This window comes from Mytilus edulis, chromosome 1, assembly GCF_963676685.1.
Source record: "Mytilus edulis chromosome 1, xbMytEdul2.2, whole genome shotgun sequence".
Classification (NCBI taxonomy): Eukaryota; Metazoa; Mollusca; class Bivalvia; order Mytilida; family Mytilidae; genus Mytilus; species Mytilus edulis.
The window spans coordinates 114143462-114165788 of record NC_092344.1 but is presented as its reverse complement, the minus strand read 5'-3'; the positions used below and the strand labels follow the sequence as shown (position 1 = coordinate 114165788).

General features: G+C 30.9%; 1 protein-coding gene across 4 annotated transcripts in view; it reads left to right on the top strand.

Annotated features, from left to right (window-relative positions):
* LOC139500798 (phospholipid-transporting ATPase ABCA1-like) overlaps positions 1-21558 on the top strand; it is a 69983-nt gene extending 48425 nt beyond the window's left edge. For 3 of the 4 annotated variants that reach the window (XM_071289677.1, XM_071289662.1, XM_071289669.1), the window contains exons 33-57: positions 149-230; positions 1110-1238; positions 1951-1983; positions 3075-3241; positions 3510-3652; positions 4607-4711; positions 5228-5352; positions 5556-5676; positions 7082-7262; positions 7801-7970; positions 8322-8499; positions 10011-10126; positions 10904-11054; positions 11444-11579; positions 11856-11985; positions 13600-13735; positions 14514-14695; positions 15808-15949; positions 16355-16489; positions 16766-16869; positions 17167-17259; positions 17737-17977; positions 18754-18832; positions 19178-19285; positions 19722-21558. In XM_071289677.1, the coding sequence (XP_071145778.1) occupies positions 149-230; positions 1110-1238; positions 1951-1983; positions 3075-3241; positions 3510-3652; positions 4607-4711; positions 5228-5352; positions 5556-5676; positions 7082-7262; positions 7801-7970; positions 8322-8499; positions 10011-10126; positions 10904-11054; positions 11444-11579; positions 11856-11985; positions 13600-13735; positions 14514-14695; positions 15808-15949; positions 16355-16489; positions 16766-16869; positions 17167-17259; positions 17737-17977; positions 18754-18832; positions 19178-19285; positions 19722-19861 (3327 nt within the window). In that variant the 3' untranslated portion in view covers positions 19862-21558. The remainder of the gene's footprint in view (positions 1-148; positions 231-1109; positions 1239-1950; positions 1984-3074; positions 3242-3509; positions 3653-4606; positions 4712-5227; positions 5353-5555; positions 5677-7081; positions 7263-7800; positions 7971-8321; positions 8500-10010; positions 10127-10903; positions 11055-11443; positions 11580-11855; positions 11986-13599; positions 13736-14513; positions 14696-15807; positions 15950-16354; positions 16490-16765; positions 16870-17166; positions 17260-17736; positions 17978-18753; positions 18833-19177; positions 19286-19721) is intronic. The other variant, XM_071289686.1, reaches the window with a different exon arrangement.
* The last annotated feature ends 769 nt before the right edge of the window (positions 21559-22327 follow it).

The window sequence follows — 22327 nt, the reverse complement described above, 5'->3', positions numbered from 1 at the left end:
ACTCCAGTTAACATGCAGTGTAATAGAAGGACAAGTCACATGGTATATCTTATCTCATATCAGTTTACAGGATGATAGAAATGAAATGCCTATAAACTTATGGCAGTGTTCCCTTTTAGTATTTAATGTTGATGTTTTTATTTTACAGGTATTCTTGAAAGTAGCTGAAGAGACTGGAGTTGATCAGGATGATGAAACAAAAAGGAAGAAATTAGAGGAAGGAACTGATAGTATGTATTGATTTTTTATACTCCACACTATGAAGAAACTGGGATATTTAGTTTTTGACCCATCTGTCAGTCATTTTATCTTTGCCTGATGTTATTTCCAATATATTTGGAGTTATGGTCACATATAATGAGAGGAAGATCCGTAATGAGTTACAGTTCACAACATCCAAGGTCGTGGTCATAGTTACTCAAAATAGATTGGCATTGTGCTTGAAAGTAGTGTCTTCATGATAAATCAAATACTGTAGATGGTCACACATAATGAGAGAAAGACCATATTGATTTTTAGGCCACTTCATCCAAGGTCAAGATCATAGTATTAATTTTATTAGGGTATAAATTACATTCATAGTAGGCATTAACAATTATGGTTGAAAATATGTTAATTTTTACTCAAAGTGTGTCACATAACCAAATATCAAGTATATTGGTTACATAGGGTAAATCACTTTTTCTTCATATTGCATGATTCTTAGGTGGAGTCATACAATAAAACAATAGACCAAAAAGTGCAGAAAAGTAGTTACTGGGCATTAATTCAAATACTGTGAAAATATAGGATTGCAACTTTACTTTGATATATGGTCACATATAATGAGAGGTAGACTTGTATTGATATATAGGTCACTGCATCAATGGTCAAGGTCTTAGTAAATAAAATCTAGGACCTTTTAATGGTTAGTTTCAAATATTTTACGAAGGAAGTAACACCACTTTTAACCATGTACCAAAATAAACCATGCCTTCTAACTTTCCACATGGTCCTTTTAACCAATCATATACATAGAAATGAAAAGGAGTTAAGATAATTACAAATATTCGATTTTTTTCTTTATTCCTGTGATTTTTTATTTATCCTAAAACCTAATTTATTTTTAGGTGGTAGATTTGCTAAACCTGTCACTAGACTCAGCTTCAGAAGGAAGAAAAAGAAATCATTCCTGAAAATGTTAGCAATAAAAGGAAAGAACCCTAAGGTAGACTCAGAAGAACTTATGGATGATACAGGTATATCATATTTTAATTTACAATCCAATGTCTCTAATAACATAAGAATTTATGTATAAATATTGTTCTGTTGTAGAAATTAGAATTGCAGGATTCAACACACATAAACACAAAATGTTGTTTGAATAAGGAAGAAAAACACTCATTTCTATAAGGTTTAGGCAACAATTTGTTTCTCTTAACTTTAGTTTGCCGTAAGCAAATGTTATTAAACTTATACACAATGCTTATTAACACAAAGAAACAGATCAAGTTTGAATTTTAATTGCGTCTCCTTTACTGTTCTAGAGTTATACTCCTTTACAAATGAAAAATTTCCAGTCTCTACTTTGAGTTTGCCTCTAGCAAATGTTATGAAACTTATACATTACCCTTATTACCACTCAACTCAGATCAAGTACAAATTTGGATGCGTCACTTTTACCATTTTGTAGTAATGTCCCTTTCTAATGTTATATGGAAGCACTGGTGCTTTCTCATTTGTTTCAGTTTTGACATTTGGAGATATCTACATATTCACATAGGCTATTCTAAAAAAAAAAAGCTTTCATTACCACCCCTTAGTTACGTATTAGTTATCATGTAACATAATTTTGATATTTACTAGTTGAAGGCAAACTGTCAGTAAATGAATGAAAACCAATTGTTATATATTCCTTAGCATAATAATCTTGGTTGTGATGTTCATTTAATGGTAATGATTTTGTTCTAGTGGACTCTCCAGATAAATGTCTTCTTCAAAAAGGTAGCAAATTTTTGTTAAGATTTATTTTATGCATGATTTGCTTTAGAATTGTCCAGAATGTTATTTATTTAATGAATTTTGGTGTTAAAATGTATCATCTACTACATGATAGGAATGATGATATGTGGTATTAAACAAAAACAGAAAAAAAACAAATGCATGACTAATTTGGTAATGGATTTAAATTTTTAAGATGTAAGTGATCAGCTCCTCATCTTTTTTTAATGATTTTTCCATGCATTATTGTATATATTTTCTTTTCATAAATAATATTTATAAAACTTAAAAATGTTAGTTTTATTATAACTTTATGGCCTGCTAATATATAGAATGTGTTATGGCTTCACATTCCTTTTTGTAAATTATTATTTCTCTTACATTTTCCTTGTCAACATCCTTTCTCCCTTCTCTTTCACTAAGCACAATACCCATGTCGATCTTTTTTTGCCTGAAAGCTTGTCAAATGATTTGGAAGTTGTTTGGAAATGCTAGGATTAAAGTACATTGACAATAGCATGAAATGAACATGATTTTTCAGTCCAGTGAAAGAATTAGAACAATGATTTGGTACAAAAAGAATCATAGTATGTGATCTTAACACCTTACGAGTTATAGAAGCTTTTATTATACATTCAAGTGTTTGATTTCTAAAGTGACTTAAAAAAAAACTGAATCATAAATTTGTATTCAGTCTTGCAAACAGTAAAAATAATTGTTGTATTTCTAGTAAGAATTGATGAAGCCGTTAGTTTTAACTAAAATAGGAAAATGCATAAAGATATGAATGTATATATTATATAAAAATCAAATCGTTATTTGTCATATACATCCCAAAAGTTTTAATAGCTTTATTTAAAGTATGCAGTCTAAATTTTTCAAAGAACAGAAAAATATGCATGCATCTAAATGGAATTTTATCTGTTTAAGTATTTTTTTACTGACTCAGAAATGTTACATTGTATTTAAACCGTTCAAATTCCTATAGCAGGCAATTTTTTTTTCTATCATATCTTTTTAAAAAGAAATGTTGAGGAGAATTGTGTGCAAAAAATCCATCAATGAAAAATATTTAAAATGAATTGTATTCACAGAATCTGTAATATCAGTTCCAACCAGTGAAAAGAGTATTGAGACCGGCTTCAGCCACAAGGACCATGTGAAACATACAGGAGCTAGACTCAAACTTCAGCAGTTTAAAGCTATCTTTTTGAAAAGGTTCCACAGACTTCGACGTAGCAAGAAAGGATTCTTCTTTGAGGTAACAATATATTTTGTTATAAAGTTATTTCTATTTAATTGTAGAATTATATTTTCCAAGGAAGTGCAAAGTTCAAACTACCTTCAGAATGATTTTTGGAATTGTATAATTTTCACTTCTTTAACTATTTTTTTGGTTTTTGAAAAAATGAGTGTTTATACATATAAGAATCCCAAACATAAAATAGTTTAATAATTTACCATTATTTATTTATTATCTTTATTATATAACATAGTATATCTATTTCAATGCTGTTATCTATTTTCAGATCATTATGCCAGCATTGTTCATATTGGCTTCTATGGCCCTTGCAAAGATACGACCACCATCATTTGGAGAACCACCTCTGGAACTTCAGCCATGGATGTATACTCCACAGAAAGGAGCACCAAATCTGTATACCTTCTTTAGGTGAGGCTTATGTTATTACCTGTTATATCTCTGTGTGTGGATGGTTTACCTTGTCCATCTGTTTGTCTTCTTGTTTGATTGTCTCTCTGATCATCTGTCAAACATTTCCATTGCATCTAACTTAGCATGTAAAGTATGAGATGATGGGATATTTGGTCTGGAACTTCATAATGTTGAATAAAACTGTTTATTATATACTTAGTGGTAAATACAGATAAATTGTATGTGTAATACAATGGCAACCCGTGATGATATTGATATCAGCACGGTTGCAAAAGCTTTATCACACCTTTAATCTGTATGACGTCACGTCATCGATTGCAGTCATTGTTGCAAAGGCTTTATCAAAACCCTAATCTGTATGACGTCATGTCAAACCTATAATCTGTATGACGTCATTTCAATCCTCCTTATCTGTATGACGTCATGTCACATAAAAAACATCTACTTGAGATATATGTACATAATAAAGTGTATATGATATGGCTTTTTCAATATCTCACACCGTATCAACCCTCAACCAATATAATCCTTCGAGCAGAGCTCTTGTGATTATATTGGTGTCTCGGTTTGATACGGATGCGATATTGAAAAAGCCATATGATATTCTCTATGTATTGTGATTTTAGAACATAACTGGCTGTTACTTTCTGTTTGCTGAATCTTAGTCTTATTATGCAATCTAAGCAGAAAATATATTATATCTTCTTAGCTTCTGTATTACAGAGTGATTTGATAGTTGATTAGGAACATAAATATTTTGAGTTATACTTTGTAAACAATTTTCAGACCTACTTGGCAGTCACTTCCTTATACATTTTTATGACACCCACTGAATATGTATTCTTTAATGTTATATAACTAGTGGTAGTATACTTTTTTGAGCATTGTATTCAACTCCTTGTTTTTACTAAATAACATGTGATTTTCAAATTAATATTTTTTATTTTTCAGCAATGATGGAAATGACTTTGGTGTTGGTGCAGACCTAACGAAAACATTACTGACAAAACCATGGATGGGCAATAGATGTATGGACCCAAAGATTAAACAGATCAGGTAATAGCTAACAGTTAACATTAAGAATAAAGAGTGCAGTTTTTCTCGAGCATATTTTCAGAGCATAAATTTTTAATTCTAGTTCAAGAGTTAGACTGTTTACCAGTTATAGTTTACATGATTCTACGATGTAATCAATTTACATTTTTGTATTTCTAAAACAGTGAATGAACCATAATTTTGTCCTACTGTCAAGAGATATATTGTTCAATAGCTATGTATGTGTAAACACCATATTGCCACTATGTGGTGAATTACAGTTGTAGAGTAAATAAAGTTATAACTGATGATATACCTTTTTTTGTAAATTGGCAACCTCTAGATTAATTCTCTTCATTTTCCAGACTACTTGCAAGGTATTTAAAACTCAGATAAACTAGACATTCTTAAAAAGATGACAAGTCGGACATGACCTTGGAAAACAAATTTATGTTTAGGATAGGATACTAATTATCAAATAATTACACTTGCCATGTACAAAGTAGACATACAATCAAATATTTATATTTCTTGCAGTGATTATTCCTGTAAAGCAGATAGTTATGAATCTTTATGGACAAATGGTGGCAGGTTTACTGGTAATGACGCTATAGACTTTCCACAATGTGACTGTTCTAGTGGATTTCAAGTGTGTCCGTCAGGTAAAACTATTAGGAGAATAATTCTATTGACATGTTTACTTTTGAACTGTTAGTATTCTAGTGAATTTTAATTTTTTCATTCCCTTGAAATTAGTGAATTTTCTGACATAAATGTGAAGGGTAGAAATAAATGATTGTAAAACCTTCTTAAAACAGTGAGAGAAAAAGCAAAAGATTTCAAGTAATTTGTTATACATTAACAGGTGCTGGAGGTCCTGAACCACCTAAGAAACTGCTACCGACAACAGACTACCTATATAACATGACTGGTCGTAACATCAGTGATTGGTTGGTCAAGACAATGAAGCCGTTCCAGAAAAGGAGGTAAGATAAGACAACCTTTGAGTGTGAAAGTTGTGACTGTTTTTTGTCGAGCCTGCAACTTTTGTTGCAGAAAGCTCGACATTGGGATAGTGATCCGGCGGTGGCGGCGGCTTTAGCTAACTTCTTAAAAGCTATATATTTTAGAAGGTGGAAGACCTGGATGCTTCATACGTTGTATATAGATGACTCATGTTACGAACTTTCCATCAGTCACATGTCCAATGTCCTTGACCTCATTTTCATGGTTCAGTGACTACTTGAAAAAAAAATTAAGATTTTTTGTAATGTTAAATTCTCATTTATTATAAACTTAGGATAACTATAATTGGTATGTGTGTACCTTGCAAGGTCCTCATGCCTGTCAGACAGTTTTTCACTTGACATTGACCTCATTTCATGATTTATATGTCAGTTGCAAAGGTTTTATTTGACCTTGACATAATTTTCACAGTTCAATGCCAAGTGTTAAGTATTAGTGTTTTAGTCTGGTTTTTTTTTAAATTTATAAGCAATAGTTCAACTATATTTATTGTATGGAAGAATTGTTAGCTGTACATGTCTGCCTGGCATGTTTCATCTGACCTTGACCTCATTTTCATGGTTCATTGATCAATGATTAGTTTTCTTGGTTAACGTTGAGTTTATGTGACAGTTGTAATAAATTTATATTTAGGACTATCAACATTATATCAATGATTAGTAAAGAAGGCGAGACATTTCAGTGTGTGCACTCTTGTTTTTAACTAGGAAGCTATATCCTTTTTTAACCTGTGATTATACCCCCGCTTTACCGCTTTAAAAAAGGGGGGGTATACTGTTTTACCTCTGTCTGTCAGTCCGTCCGTTCGTCCGTCCGTCCGTCCGTCCGTCCGTCCCTCCGTCCGTCAGTCAGTCCGTCCCATGAAACTTTCGTCACATTTTTCTCAGGAACTACACATCCACCCTTTCTGTAATTTGGTATCAACATTTATATATGTCAGCCATACCGTGTGATGCGTTTTCAGATTCATCACTTGACAACTTCCTGTTTACCGAACACTTGTCTGATTTTACACATGATAGCCAAGTTGAAAATTTTCGTCACATTTTTCTCAGGAACTACAATACAAGGATACCGAACACTTGCATATTTTTACACTATTAATATTATCCACTTGCGGCAAGGGTATCATCAGTGAGCAGTAGCTCGCAGTTTCACTTGTTCATACAAGAGTACATAATGTTTTAATACATTGCATAATAAACTGTTATGTGTTTATTAATTCTTGATAAATAAAAAGGGGGAAAAACTATTGTTTATTTTGCTTGTGATAATGGATGTTTATAGCACTGCACGGGTATGTCTCTCCATCTGTTGTTTTGTTTGTTTGATGATTCTTTCATCCATTTGTTTAATTTAATTTAGGTATGGTGGATTTTCTTTTGGAGATATTAACAATATCAGCCTGGCCCTGAACACAAGTAGAATACGAGAAATATTTGAAGACATTTTGTATAATTTGACTCAAACATCAACAAATTCATCAGAATTTTTTAATGACCTTGAGGACATTTTAGAAGATGCTGTTACACAGGATACTGTCAAGGTAAGACATTTCAAGGTTATGATAGATATGCTGTCAGTAACCTTTACCTTAAAAATAAGCAACTTTCTACCCAGTTATGAACTTGAATGCTTTTATGAAATTCTCCATATACATTTATTTCATGTTTGAAGCGGTGCAAATTTTTTATTTAATGTGACCTTTCCCAAAAGTTGCATTGTAGCAAAGGAGAAGAATAATAGTGGTCTGAGGCCAGAAACACAAAAAACGAATTTAACAGAAAGAAACAAATATCGGACTTTGGAAAAAGGGAGAGAGATTTTGCTACCTTTTATGGAATTTTCCATACATAATATATTTTACAAAAAATCATCCAACAACAGTTCACAAGCTGTAAATGCCCGCAATTTCGCGGGTGTGTTCTAGTAACTTATAATATTCACGCAAGTAACAGGTAATAGGCCACAATCATATGAGAAATTTTATAACATGTGACATTATGATTTCTATATTTTCAATAAAAACTGTGTTTTTCTATTCAAATATCAGTTAGATACATTCAGTTTGTATAAAATTTTAGGTATGGTACAACAACAAAGGTTGGACAGCCATTGTTTCATACATGAACGTGATGAATAATCTGATTCTACGTAGCCGACTGAGTCCTGGCCAGAATCCAGAAGAGTTTGGTATAACAACAGTAAATTATCCCATGAATGCAACTGTCAAACAATTTACTGAAGAAACACTGTAAGCATGTATTAATTTTATTCTTGTAATACAGTCCATTTAACAAAATAACTTATTCTTAAAGATGGAATTTATAGCATGTTCCATACAAACTATTTTAATGATTAATTTTTTTTGTTAAATATTTTTGGATGTAGTTGTGATGTAATACAATTTAAGATAAAATTATAATTAAAGATTATGGTACCTATGGACAAAAAGAATTTAAGATGCATTTGGAATTTTTATGGAAGCCATAACTGAACATGGGAAAAATGTAGCAATCATTTGTATATTTACACTTTTCTATTTATATTTTTTTGTAGATGAGAAAGTTTATATATTTACACTTCTCTATTTCTTTATTTGCAGACGAGAAAGTTTTATAGATGTGACTATAGCAATCTGTATGATATTTGCCATGTCATTTATACCTGCAAGTTTTGTCATGGTGTTGATAGAGGAGAGATCATCAAACTCCAAACATTTACAATTTGTTAGTGGTGTCAATCCATTTATTTACTGGCTGGCAAACTTTCTATGGGATATGGTAAGTAAAATCATTAGGAATGGAATATTGTATACACAAAAATTATTGTAAGGTTTTTATTAATGTAAAAAATGCGACTGGGTAGGAATCGCAATAATAAAAACTGACATTGTGGTATTGGATACATATAATTGAATGCATATTTACCTGAAATCATAATGAATAATCTTGCTTTTTTTGTGTTTTGAAAAAGTGCAAAAATAAATGCACAGAATAATTTCTAAATTTACAGTTATGGTTATAAGTGCTTTAATATCAAATCAATCAAATCAAATCAAATCAAGTTTATGGTACATTTATAAATTCACAATATAATATCAACTACTAAGTGCTTATCATTTAGATATAGTCAAATATTATGAGTGCCAGTAATACTTGAATACAATGAAAAAACTGTTCGAAACAATACTGAGGAAATGAAAATATAGGAAGTACTATTATACTTGTGCTCTTTGAACTCATTACTTTTGAATATCCATATAATCATGTTTAAATGAATGTTGTAGCCTTATAAGGTGTTTTTTGTAATATAACTGCAACTCTCTTTAAATGATATGTTTTTTTGGAAAGGCCCTGAATCAGTCTAAAATTTTAAAACTTCAGTTTAAATTCAGTTAATACATGTATCTGTAATTTTAATGTATATAATCATGGCTAATTTATTCTTGGAAAAGCTCTGTAAACAGACAATCTGACATAATTTGACTTCTGCAATCTTGGGATGATGGTAACTGATGTTACGATAATCTGTTACACACCAATGCTTATTGTAAACAAGAGCTGTCAAAATGACAGTTAACTGGATTCTTAAACATTTATTTGTGTTCTGGCATTTATCAATATTACAAGGACTAAAACTCCTAACAGGTAAAATTTATGATAACATATTAAAATTTTAAAAGGTTTGGTTAAACGGTTCATGAGTAAATGCACGGACACAACCTTTTTTAAACTTTCAAGAACCGTAACTCCTGAACGGTAAAAGTCAAAATCGTCATTATTGAACTTGACCTCCATTTTGTTGTCAGTAACAACATATTAAAATTTTAAAAGGTTTGGTTGACTGGTTCATGAGTAAATGCACGGACACGACATTTTTTAAACTTTCAAGAACCGTAACTCCTGAACGGTAAAAGTCAAAATCGTCATTATTGAACTTGACCTCCATTTTGTTGTCAGTAACAACATATTAAAATTTTAAAAGGTTTGGTTGAACGCTTCATGAGTAAATGCACGGACAACATTTGGTTGCCGCCCGAAGCCCGTCCGTCCGACTGCCCGACCGCCCGATCCCCAAATCAATAATCGACATTTTTGACACAAAAATCCGGTTAATGAACTACTGAATGTCTTTAAAATAATTAGGTTGAGATTGAGTTTTTGGAATCAAGATTGAATACTATTGTTTACATAAGACAGATGGATATTGATGTTGTGTTGTTAGAAATGAGGATAATATCATATATTTAAGATTGTATCCTGTTTTTCTGACTTGCATAATTTTATTTCAGGTGAATTATATGATACCGTCGATTTTATGTATTATCATCTTCTTGTGTTTCCAAACAAAGTCGTATGTTGGACCAGGAAATCTGGAGGTTCTCATTGTATTGCTGATCTTATATGGGTAAATATTACTGATTTAATCATTTTCTAGACTATCTAGACTATTTATAAATTATCTTTGGTCATCTCAAAGAGATCGATTTTCTCGCTTGAGCTGTTACTTCAAAAGTAAAAAAAAACAATCAAGTTGAAATGACTTATAAAAATCTGTTTATCACTATTCTGCTTATGACCATGATGACGAAGCTGAAATTAATAGCATGTGCACCCTTAGTTACTACTCATAATTTTTCATATCACTCTATTGTGCTGCAAAAGGAAATTATTAGTTTGTAAGATTGAAGGAAAATTTCGTAAAAAAGCGATAATATAGATTATCACAGTGTTATAATTTGTTAAAAAGTTTTCCTATAAACTGCAATTACAGTAATAAATGCAGTTCATTACTGGCATTTTATACCACATTTACAGAGAGATTGGTATACTGCAATATAGTTGTGTGTGTCTCCGACATCTGAGAACTGCTAACAACTTCTCTTTTCCATATGAAAATAAAATTAAATAATATGTATGATCATTGTTCACATATATTTTTGTTTGCATTTTAAAAGATTTCAAGGGAAACTTCTTGCTGTGATCATATATACCTTACTCATAGATTATTTACTACAGTTAAAGATATTTTCATATGGAATCTTAATGAGGGTACTGAAAGATTCAGTTTTGGCAGTTTTATTAAATTCAAGGTTACATGTTGAATCGCTTTCATTTTAAAATATTAGATAATGTAGTGTCATGTCTCTTTTGATTTACTTTATTATTTTGTTATGTATTTCAGATTTGCCATGACCCCTCTGATGTACCCCTTCACCAGATTTTTCAGTGTCCCCAGTACAGCCATGGTAGTACTGACATCAGTTAATATCTTCCTGGGAACTACATCTACACTGGCTACATTTATTATAGAATTCCTGGAAAGAGATGACGAGGTGATTTATTTATAGATCTTGCTTGACAAACTGAGCAAAAAACATTCATTAGAACAAGGGAGGATACAAAGAATCAATAATAATTTAAAGTTTTGTTTGGCCAAATACTCTTCTACAAGAAATAGTGTGTTATATATAGAAAACTATAGATCACTGGCCACCTTTCATTATCATATTTTTTTATCTGAATAATTTGGGGGTTTTTCATACAAAACACTGATCTTGTCTAGGTTGGCTAGGTCATTGGGGATTTCTGCTTATGTTAAAAGGAGAAATCAGTTTATTGCAAAAGTAATGGACCATTGAAAAGTTTCTGTAGAATTTTAAAACAAATGACATCTAAGTTGCTCAACTAATTCATTCATTATATATTTTATTGTATGTTTCAGGAACTGAAAAATGTCAATGCTATATTGAAAAAAGCCTTCCTATTGTTACCTCAGTACTGTCTAGGACGAGGTTTGACAGATATGTCTCGTAACCAGCTATGGGCAGATAACTCTGATATTATCAGTCCTGGCTCATGTAAGTTCATTTAGTAGCTAAGTAAGTACATATTGTTGTGTAAATCAGGTAATTATATTTTTATGTTCTATAGCTTTCTGATTTTTGATAAGTTATCATATGATCAAGAAGGTTCTACTGTAAAAGAAAAAGATATCAGTGTTAAATTTTAGTTCAATTTTTATAGGGATTATGCATAAAATAACAACACCTAAATGATTTGTTTTTAAACTCATATATATCACTATACCATGAATATTTCAATGTAACTAAAATTTATTAAATTATATATTATAGATGAAAAAGTATGGAAGTCACCATTTGAGTTTGACCAAGTTGGAAGGAATTTATTGTCCATGTTTTGTGTTGGTATCTTGTTCTTTATACTTAATCTACTGATAGAATACAACTTCTTCCTCAGTAGAAGGTAGGCTCATTAATAAAACTACTAAGTACTGTAGATTAGTTTATTTTTGTGGTCACCAATCTTTTGCGTCATATAATGGTATCATGTAGTCGTCTGCGTCGTTTGAAGACACATTTAGTTTCCAGACAATAACTTTAGAATATGGAATTGAATCTCTATAAATTTTAACAGAAGGTTCAATACGACTAAAGGAAGGTTGGGATTGATTTTGGGGGTTATGGTCCCAATAGTTGAGGAATTAGGGGCCAAAAAGATGGCCCAAAATAAGCATTTTTGTAGTTTTCAAACAATAACTTGTGTTCGAGGTTATGAATCTCTCTTAAATTATACCACAAGTTTCCATACCATGAAGGGATGGTTCGTAATGACTGGGGGGTTATGGCTTAAAATGTTTTGGAATTAGGGGCAAAAAAGTGGAAAAATGTTTTTTTCTGGTCAATGGACAATTACAACAATTTAAAAGCAGTGTAAGAGAGGTAATTCAAAAAAAATTAACATACAATGCTGGGTATGTTTGGATTTACCTCCCTTACACTACTTGTAAATTATGTATAAAGAAATGTCAAGTTTGGACTTGTTGCAAAAAACAGGGGGGGTGGTATTAGTTTTCAATTTTTTTCCACAAATTTCTCAAATTCAAATTTTTGAAAAGTCTGAAGAAGAAATCTTTAATTGCACAATATTGCATAATAGATTTGTAAGATCTTGACATTTGTTTTGTGCCAGAAACTCATTTCATGTCAAGAATTTAATCAATCCAAATTCAAAGCGGTATCAAGCTTGAATATTGTGTCCATACTTTCCCCAACTGTTCAGGGTTTGACCCCTGAGGTCGTATAAAGCTGCGCCCTGCAGAGCACCTGGTTGTAGATTGAGGAAAACCTTTCGTTTTTGTGAATATTTAAATTCAATGTTTTAGCAAAGTCTGCATACATTACTTTAGAAAATTTGTAATTTGTTGAACATTTAAATTTGTGGTTCCCCTGTACCCACGAAAGTCAACAAAATTGGTATCTAATAATTATTAATGAGTTCACAGTATAGTTTAAAAAGTATAACTAATCTAGCCAAGAATCATGTTGTTTGATACATTTAAGAAATGCTTGGTGTCAGTGGAAACCAGATAAAAAATGGATTCTATGACTGCAAGTGTAGTTTGTGGACTGTGATACATATTGTAGTTCATGTTCCTCAGATACTAAATGTATACAATCATTTTCTGTTAGTTAATTGCTAGACCTACTTATAGTTCCCATACAAATTTAATTTCAGTTTTTAAAACATCTTTAAAAGGTGGTACATAATACCACAGGGAGATAACTCTGTAAAAATCATCTCAATTTTTCATCACGTTGTATTGTTAAGGAAATATTAAGCTTCTCAATGATCAGAATTAGTGTTGTCAAACTGCCATATATACAAAAACAAAAATCTGATAAAGTGAATTGTTCAAGTTATTTTTTAAATTCTTAAATTTTTATCAAAGGGTCAAAGTAAATGCTTTGTCAAAATTTTATGAAAAGTAAACAAGCCAAATTAATTTTAGTCAAAGAGTTTCACTGTTGGATACCACCTGTTTCATATTTCCTAACCTTTTTGTTTGTAAACTTTCAGTTGGAGCTGTTTCTGGAATTCCAAACCTAACTTTAAATCCCTGGCTGATGAAGACATAGATGTTACTAATGAGAGAAAGAGAATAAATAACAAACAGACAAAGGAGGATGTTCTTATAATTGACAACCTGACCAAGGTAAATATATAGAGGCTGTTCCCTTAAAACATGTAATTGATAACCTCTTCAAGGTTATTGACTAGAGGCTGTTTCATTTAAAGATAATTATGGCACTTTTAAATGCTACTTTGGTTGGATGTATTAACCCTTTATTTTCAGAATAGATTAATAGAACCCCAGTTCTTCAATAAACTACTTCAATTGTTTCATGGAGATGCTATACTTTTGTGGGTCTAACCAAAAACTTATAATTTGTTTTTCCTGGTCTTCTCTTAGGCATAAAAAAAAGAAAGAATAAAACTTGTCAGTTTTTGAAGAATTGTTCTGGATAAGGTAACATAAATTCTTGTGGTCCAGAGTTGAACTTTGAGGGGAGTTCAGCCTTCTTTTGTGGGAAAAAAATTGTTGATTATCAAGAGAATTACTGAAGCATTGCTGGAGCAGGCACCATCTTAGGCAGTCAGTGGGCCTCCACTTCACTTATGAAAATTTCTGGATCCGCCACTGTGGTCTATTATCTTGTGTGCATTGCCAGGATGTGAGACGAGTTCAAAGCAATCTGAACTTTAGGTTAAAAAATTTAAAGGATTTGCATTGCCTCACTTCCTTTTTTTTTTTAATAGAGGAAATAAAACAAAATCCAATGATGAATTAAATTTATGTATTAGTAAACCCCAAAATAAATATTATGAATGAAAATTATACTGAGGTTCATATAGTTGTCCATTTGATGTATGTATAAAGTTCTGAATAAAATATTTTTGAGAATTACATAAGTGTTCTTCATTCACACCAGGTGTACAGACTTCATGGAAAGAAGGGCAGGAATATAGCAGTAGACAGATCATGCTTTGGTGTACCTAATGGGCAGTGCTTTGGTTTACTAGGTGTAAACGGGGCTGGTAAAACTACAACATTTAAAATGTTAACTGGTGATGTAGATGCTACACAAGGAAATGCTACACTAAATGGACACAGGTAAATATTATCGACAATGTGATAAAGGACTTGTTGTAATTTGCCCAAGAAAATGTAGTGTGGTTTATAGCCACCTTCAAATCATTTTATTTTACAGGTTTATGGACAGAATTTCATTTGCTTTGCATATTTGTCAAAAGTAATTCAACAAAACTTGACAAAGGAGTAGGTCCAGTAAGACCCCTTTTTGGCCCCAAAATATAGTTGTTTTACAAAATTGTTTAAAAAATGTAAACTTTTAGTTATTTATTGGAAAGTAGAATGCTTCTGCTACATAAATATGGGTTGTTTTTGACAATATAATGCACATATATCGGATACTAGCATCAATAAGTCATGCTAAATTACTGAAATCTTCACAATTTAAGCATTTTAGTTAAATTTTAGACGGTTTCTGTCTTAAATGAAAGTGGCCGCATTTGTGTTCATTTTTAATATTGAAATATAAGTTGACGCCACCCCCTTTACTCCATAATGACGCCTTTTGATTCCTGTGTAGTACCTCAGTTGAAACGCTTTGACTCCAAAATGTCTGCATCAGACTTTAAAAAAATTGTATCCAATATGAAAAGGAGATTTATGAGAATATCTGACTTCAAATTCATTGATGAAATATTTGTTTTCACAATGCATTAACACTTTAAACCTTACAAAATTTTTTTTTACTGAAAAAAATCCTATGCAAATCAAGTATGTAAAAAAATAATTCCAATGGAGGAAAGGGTTAATATTGAAATGTTAGTTGTATTTGATGATTATACATAAAATATATAAAGGTTGAAGATAAACACAGATGCAGCCACTTTCATTTTTGACAAAAACCATCTGAAAAGTGACATTTTTTTGCATATTTGATAGATTTTTCATATTAAAGCTTGAATCAGAGCGATTTTAATGACTAAATCAGTTAAAATCTTTCACATAAACTAATTGAATCAACTGAAATAGACACTTAAGTGTTTAAAAAGTGTCCAAAATATTTCGTCAGATGAACCTGAAATTTGATGCAAAAATCGGTCCTTACCGGACCTATACTCCTTTAAGATATCATTTTATTTTTTCCTAGTTTAGGTGGTAGTTCACAGTTTAATATCTTTATTCTTTATATACAGTATTCTAAAAGATTTGGAGAAAGTCCGGTTGGACTTAGGTTACTGTCCACAATTTGATGCCTTTGACCCGTTACTAACAGGAAGGGAGATTCTATGTTTCTTTGCTAGACTGAGGGGAATTCAAGAAAAGGACATTAAACAGGTTGGTTTTAGGACTATTTCATAATAAAATAGATATTTTCCCTGCCAAATATTATACTACTAATAAAAAAAGCGATTTTCATAATTTATAAGGACAGCTTATCTTCTTCATAGCGTACTATTTAGTCATTTTGCACAACAGAGTTGAAAAAAAACCTTTTATGATAGGAATGTTTAGCATTTCGCAACTATGATTAAACATTATATAATTTTTGCAGCATATTGCATGAAATTTAGATATGTATTAAAGGCCTAGAATATAATTGAGAAATACAGTGAAGATTATTAAATTTCTGCATTTTTTATATCTTTTGTACCAAGAAAATAATAGTATCTTATATCATGTGATAAAATTCATCTCAATAGTGGAACTTATAAAACTTTATATCTATAATTTGTTTTACAGATAACAGAATGGGGTATCCGTAAACTAGGCCTGATACAGTATGGAGATAAAAGATCTGGTGATTATTCTGGTGGAAATAAAAGAAAACTGTCAACAGCTATTTCACTGATTGGTAATCCATCTGTTATATTTATGGTAAGTCCTTTACATGAATAAGTTGAACAAGGTTGTGCATTACTTTTACAAGGTCATTCATAACTATGGTTTTGATTTTTCTGGTTAAGGATAATAAGCTTTAAATTTATGAAATTGTTTCTGAAACCCCTAAATTCTCATATACCTTTTTTCATAACACTAAAGATTATTTTCTCAATTTGAAAGATGCATGCAGAATAAGTATAAGTCTTCAAATTTATACAACACTGTATGAGTTACAATTATTACATTACAAAATCAAAATTTAAATTTCAGGATGAACCTACAACAGGAATGGACCCTCATGCCAGGAGATTCCTTTGGAATTGTATAAATAATATTGTCAAGGATGGAAGATCAGTGGTTTTAACATCACACAGGTAGGAACATGAAATGAAAATATTTAAGGTTGATATTTAATTTAGAAACGAGACCAAGTGTTGTGTGTTAGGGTAGTGATCCAAAGAGTAAACTTCAACAGTCTCAAGAATTCCGATATTGAAATGTATTTTATTTAAAAAAAAAGATGATTTTAAATGAATATTAAATTATGAAAAAAACTGCATTTGCTTTAAAACCAGTTTCTTCACTTTAAATATAAATTGAAGATTTGCTATGAAATTTGAATAGTATGGGCTTTGTACTAACCATTCATGTGAATGTATTTGTATTTACAGCATGGAAGAATGTGAGGCTTTATGTAACAGATTAGCAATAATGGTCAACGGTAGATTGAAGTGTATAGGAAGTACTCAACATCTCAAAAATAGGTAAAAATACAATTACGTTAGAATAAGTAGGATGATGAAATATTTTGGGAACTTGACATATCACAGCATTTCTTGTTTTATACTCTACATCATATAATGAAAAAATGAACTTTGAACTTAAGATTCTAGCCATTAAAACAATTCTTTTTAATATAAAAAGAGACGGACCATATGAATAAAATTACCTCATATTAAATTTTATTGTTATACATCAGTCTGTTTGACTGTCAATGTGTCTGTCTGTCCTTTTGTCAGTCACATAACTTTGTCAGTTTAATTTACCTTAATTAATCAAGATAATGCAAAGCTTGACAAAATGTTTTTTTTGTTTTGTTTCAGTTTTAATAATTTTATGAGTTAGTGTTCTCTTATTACTTTAATGAATTACAGAAAATGTGTGTTTATTTTGAAAGAGAAAAAAATTTATATTTTTAGTTAAGGTATAATATATATTCGTTTGTATGATTTCCATCTTAGATTTGGTAATGGCTATACTGTGATAATCCGTGTTGCTGGAGAAATACCAGTACTGGAACCAGTTAAAGACTTTATGGCTAATGTGTTTGGTGATCCAGAATTAAAAGAGGAGCACAATAATATGTTACAGTATCAACTGAATTCCAAAATAAAATTGTCTCGTATATTTGGTCAGATGGAAGCTGTGAGGGATAATCTCAATATAGAGGACTACTCTGTTTCTCAGACCACCTTAGATCAGGTTAGTTAGCTAGTTAGTGGGACATTATATGATTTATTTCAGTTAAAAACATGATGGTCAAAATAATAGATAGAATATCTAATCAATGAATTCAAATATCTAAAAATATTAAACTCGTGACAGAACAACACTGATAATTAATTATAACGTGTCTGCTACTCATATTTGTGAATTAATGCATTGTTAGGTCACTGGTTGAACATTTTTCTTTATCTTACCTCCTATAGATTTCTATGAACATTATTGGTTAGAGCAACCTCATGGAGACCATATATACATTTCAGATGGGGTTAGAAGGTGGGGCTTATTTCAATACATGGTCGAAGTAGTGTTATGTCCCTTTTGTAAAATCTGAAAGGTTTCAATAGATGAAAAAATTGATGATGAATAATTGAAATAAGTTCATAAAACATATTAAAAGCCAAAAAGTTGTTATTGTTGGCATAGACTAGTCTAAATACCATATGTTAGGATAGTCAGTAAGATAAATTCATTACACATTGTGCTAGTGACCTGATATGATTTCTATGGGGTCAGCAAATTCCAAATGGGGATTCCAGCTTTCAAATTTTCTGACCCCATATAAATTGTATTATGGTCTCACCCCTTATGGTCTCACCCCATATGGAATTTACTGACCTCATATATTTTGTTTGAGGTAATACTTCATGTTACCAATAATATTTGAATTTTTCAATAAGTCTTCTATAAATCATGCTTTTTCACTCAGAATTGTTAAGAGTTATTTATCATTAGTGATATAATTATAATTTCAGGTATTCATTCATTTTGCCTCCAAACAGACCGACATGTTAGATGATGAACTGTCCAATGAAAAAGGGTCATCTCATAGAGGTTAGTAAAAAAAAGTACTTGATCATTTTATTTGATACTGGTAAACATAACTTTCAATCCATTGGTACAATATTTCCTTTTTATAGAGGACAGTGTTTACTGTGAAAGGCCACACTCTATTGTAAATAACTGACAGATTATATCATTAATCAGACAATCATTATTTCACACTTTAGATATAACAAATCAAAAGAAAATATACACTTTTGGGGTTTTGAAATTATTTGGTCCTCAGGATATGCTTAAATGTGTACCCACAAATAGAACCTTCACAGTATTCATAGTAATTAAGTTATAATTGTTACATTCAATAGTTTAGATTGTATTCTTTCCTCTATGTTTTAGGTAAACAATTAAGTTTTAGGAACAGTATTGTACCCGATGATTCTGACATGGAAAGTGTAACAGGAAGTACTGCAGATCTAATGACGCATGAAAGGAGACTCAATATCTGTAAGTAGTTAAAAAAAATCTACCACTATTGGGAAATGGGAGGGGGGGGGGTTATAAATGGCATGATGGAACAGATTATTCTGACACCGATCGTCCTTGGGCTGTAAAGCCAGTCAAGGTTGTTCAAAACTCCTATCATTATTCTGATATAGAGAGTGGAATGGAGTACTATATATCTTATAAAAAGGAACATCATACATGTAACACTGTAGAAATTACTATGAATTTAAGAATATATAAGAATAAGTAAGGAGATTTGAGTAAAAAAAGATAATACTATCAGCTAGAACCATTCAAATTACTTGGGTTTTAAATCAAATTAAATTCTCTGTAGTCATTTTTCATTCAGAGTATAAGAGCAAATATATGTGCCTGATCATCAATATAATGTTTACAACTTCAGAATATATTTGATAGTTTGTTTCTTTGTTTTCAGATGGGTCCTTCAGAGGGGAGACAACGGACGATGAAAGTTTAGCAGGAAGCACTGTAGGACTGGTTAGACCGAACAGTTCACGTAGCAGTACACGTAGTACAGCCAGTGATCAAAACTTTCCAAATGTTCAGATATTCTGAGAAGTTTCAACTTTGTTTAAAGACTGAAAAGATTCATCCAAATGTTGTGATTCTCATATGAATTCCTTAAACTTGATATCGTCTGTGATACAATGACGCAAATTTTGTAACTTTGTTATTTTGTTATTTACGGATGGCACAGATTTTGTAATTTTGTTATCTCAGTATTTACCATAGATCTGTTAATGAATTTCTGTTACTTTTTAATGATCCTTCACTTAAAGTGATTGCTTATATTGCATCATGTAAATTTGAATAATCTTGTTACTTTACAGAATTTGATCAATCAATCAATGTAATTCTTATAATAGCTTCAGCTACCTCAAGGTTTTCCTGTATACTTTAGAACAATCACGTTTCAATTTGTTATAAATATTGATTAATATTTCTTAACCCTCTATTTTTACAACAAGAGAAGTTGTGTTATTATTAACTACATATCTGCTGGCAGATGATTTTAGAATGAAGATGTAAATATTCTTGTATATTACCAATTTTTTTACTTTGTATTTTTTATTTTCATTAGATTTGCTTTTGAACAATAACATATATATCTTGCTCAGTTTAAAGAATCTAAGAGTTGCTCATTTTATTTTACATTACATAATTTTCTAATTTATCAAACTGTCTTGGCTACTAAAGAATTTATAATATGATACATGTACAAACTGTCCTTTGAGGAGGAAATTGTTGTGTATTTGATTTGTAATAAGTCAGAATTATTTATCAAATTCATATTCCTTAATGTGTGCACATTATTTAAAGTTAAGAATATTTTCAGGTTAATCTTACACAACTTATAATTTTTCTTCATGGAAAAAAAATGTTAATAACTGATTATATTGTGGCATCATTTACAAGTTAGTATTGCTAATCTTTATTCTCACAATTTTTAAGTTTTAGAAATGAAAATTGTGCATATTGACAATGGACAAAAATGGCTTACTCAATTTTAAATATTACAGAACTTTTATGAGTATTTTTGTCAATGGATTATGCGCTCAATTTGTTGTTTGTTTTTGTTTAATATTGTTACCAAATGGAAGGCAATGTTTGCAGAAAAGTGATGCTCAATCAATTACTGCATATGGGACTGCAAACTTACTTTAATATATGGTCACAGAATATAAGGAAGATCTTAATGATTTTAAGGTTATTATGTCAAAGGTCAAGGTTAAAATAACATAATTTAAAAAGACAAAACTTTGTGCAATTAAGAGGTTTCTGGATGCTTACACTACATTAGAGAATTTCCTTTAAATTTGTCGACACATGTAAAAAGAGGAAGATCCATATTGATGGTGCAGTTTCTTGCTTTAGGGTCAAGGTGATACTTCCTAAAACATGAGGCAACATAACAATTACAACTATGCCATTAGGTGACTAAAGTAAGAGATATTCCAATTTTTGTTAAGGGCTTGTAGTATTTGAGCTGTGTCTTTGATTTATAAATATGTCTCTAAAGGGAGAAATTTAAATTATGTATATAATTGTAAGGCTGAACACTGAGTTCAGGTGTTGATTGACAGAAATTAAACATATATAATGACATTCAGAATGCAACAATTTATCAATGATAGTTAGTATCATGGTTGATTTAATGATTTTGATAGTGTGCAAATAAGAGACCATACATTTTGGCAAAACTTTTTGTCTAAATGTTATCTTTGTTTTTTAATCTACTAATGCAAACCAAAGTAAATATTTCATTATAGACGCTGAAACACTTTTAAACTTTGTTATTGTTTGTTTACCTTATGTTAGAATTATGCTGTATGTGTTGCATATCAAATCTTTAATTTTTCTTAATAATGCTAAGTTTGTGATATCCTCAAAGCATAATTTATCATATAGGATTTTGGCATAAATATGAAAATATTTTTTGCTCTTTTGAAGTGCTATTGTTTTGGTTGAAGAAAATATAAGATTATTAGTATAAGCATTTGAATTCTTAGACTTTACCTTTTTTTCACACTAACCACATTTTCTCATTTCTATTAATATAATAAACTTGTTGAAGTATAAACAATCATTGAGATGAATCATATGTCACAGAACTAATACTTGAGATTTTTTTAAAGAAATAAAAACAAAACAGATCTTGAATTTTAGAAAAAGATTTATTTTCTCAATTCTATAGTGTCATTTTGGAACCTATCAGCAAATTTCAATCATACTTTTGTTTTTAGTATGTTGTAAGCTATTGCAATCATATTTTTAGCTCACCTGGCCCGAAGGGCCAAGTGAGCTATTCCCATCACTTTGCGTCCGGCGTCCGTCGTCGTCGTCCGTCGTCCGTCGTCGTCGTCCGTCGTCGTTAACTTTTACAAAAATCTTCTCCTCTGAAACTACTGGGCCAAATCAAACCAAACTTGGCCACAATCATCATTGGGGTATCTAGTTTAAAAAATGTGTGGCGTGACCCGGTCAACCAACCAAGATGGCCGCCATGGCTAAAAATAGAAC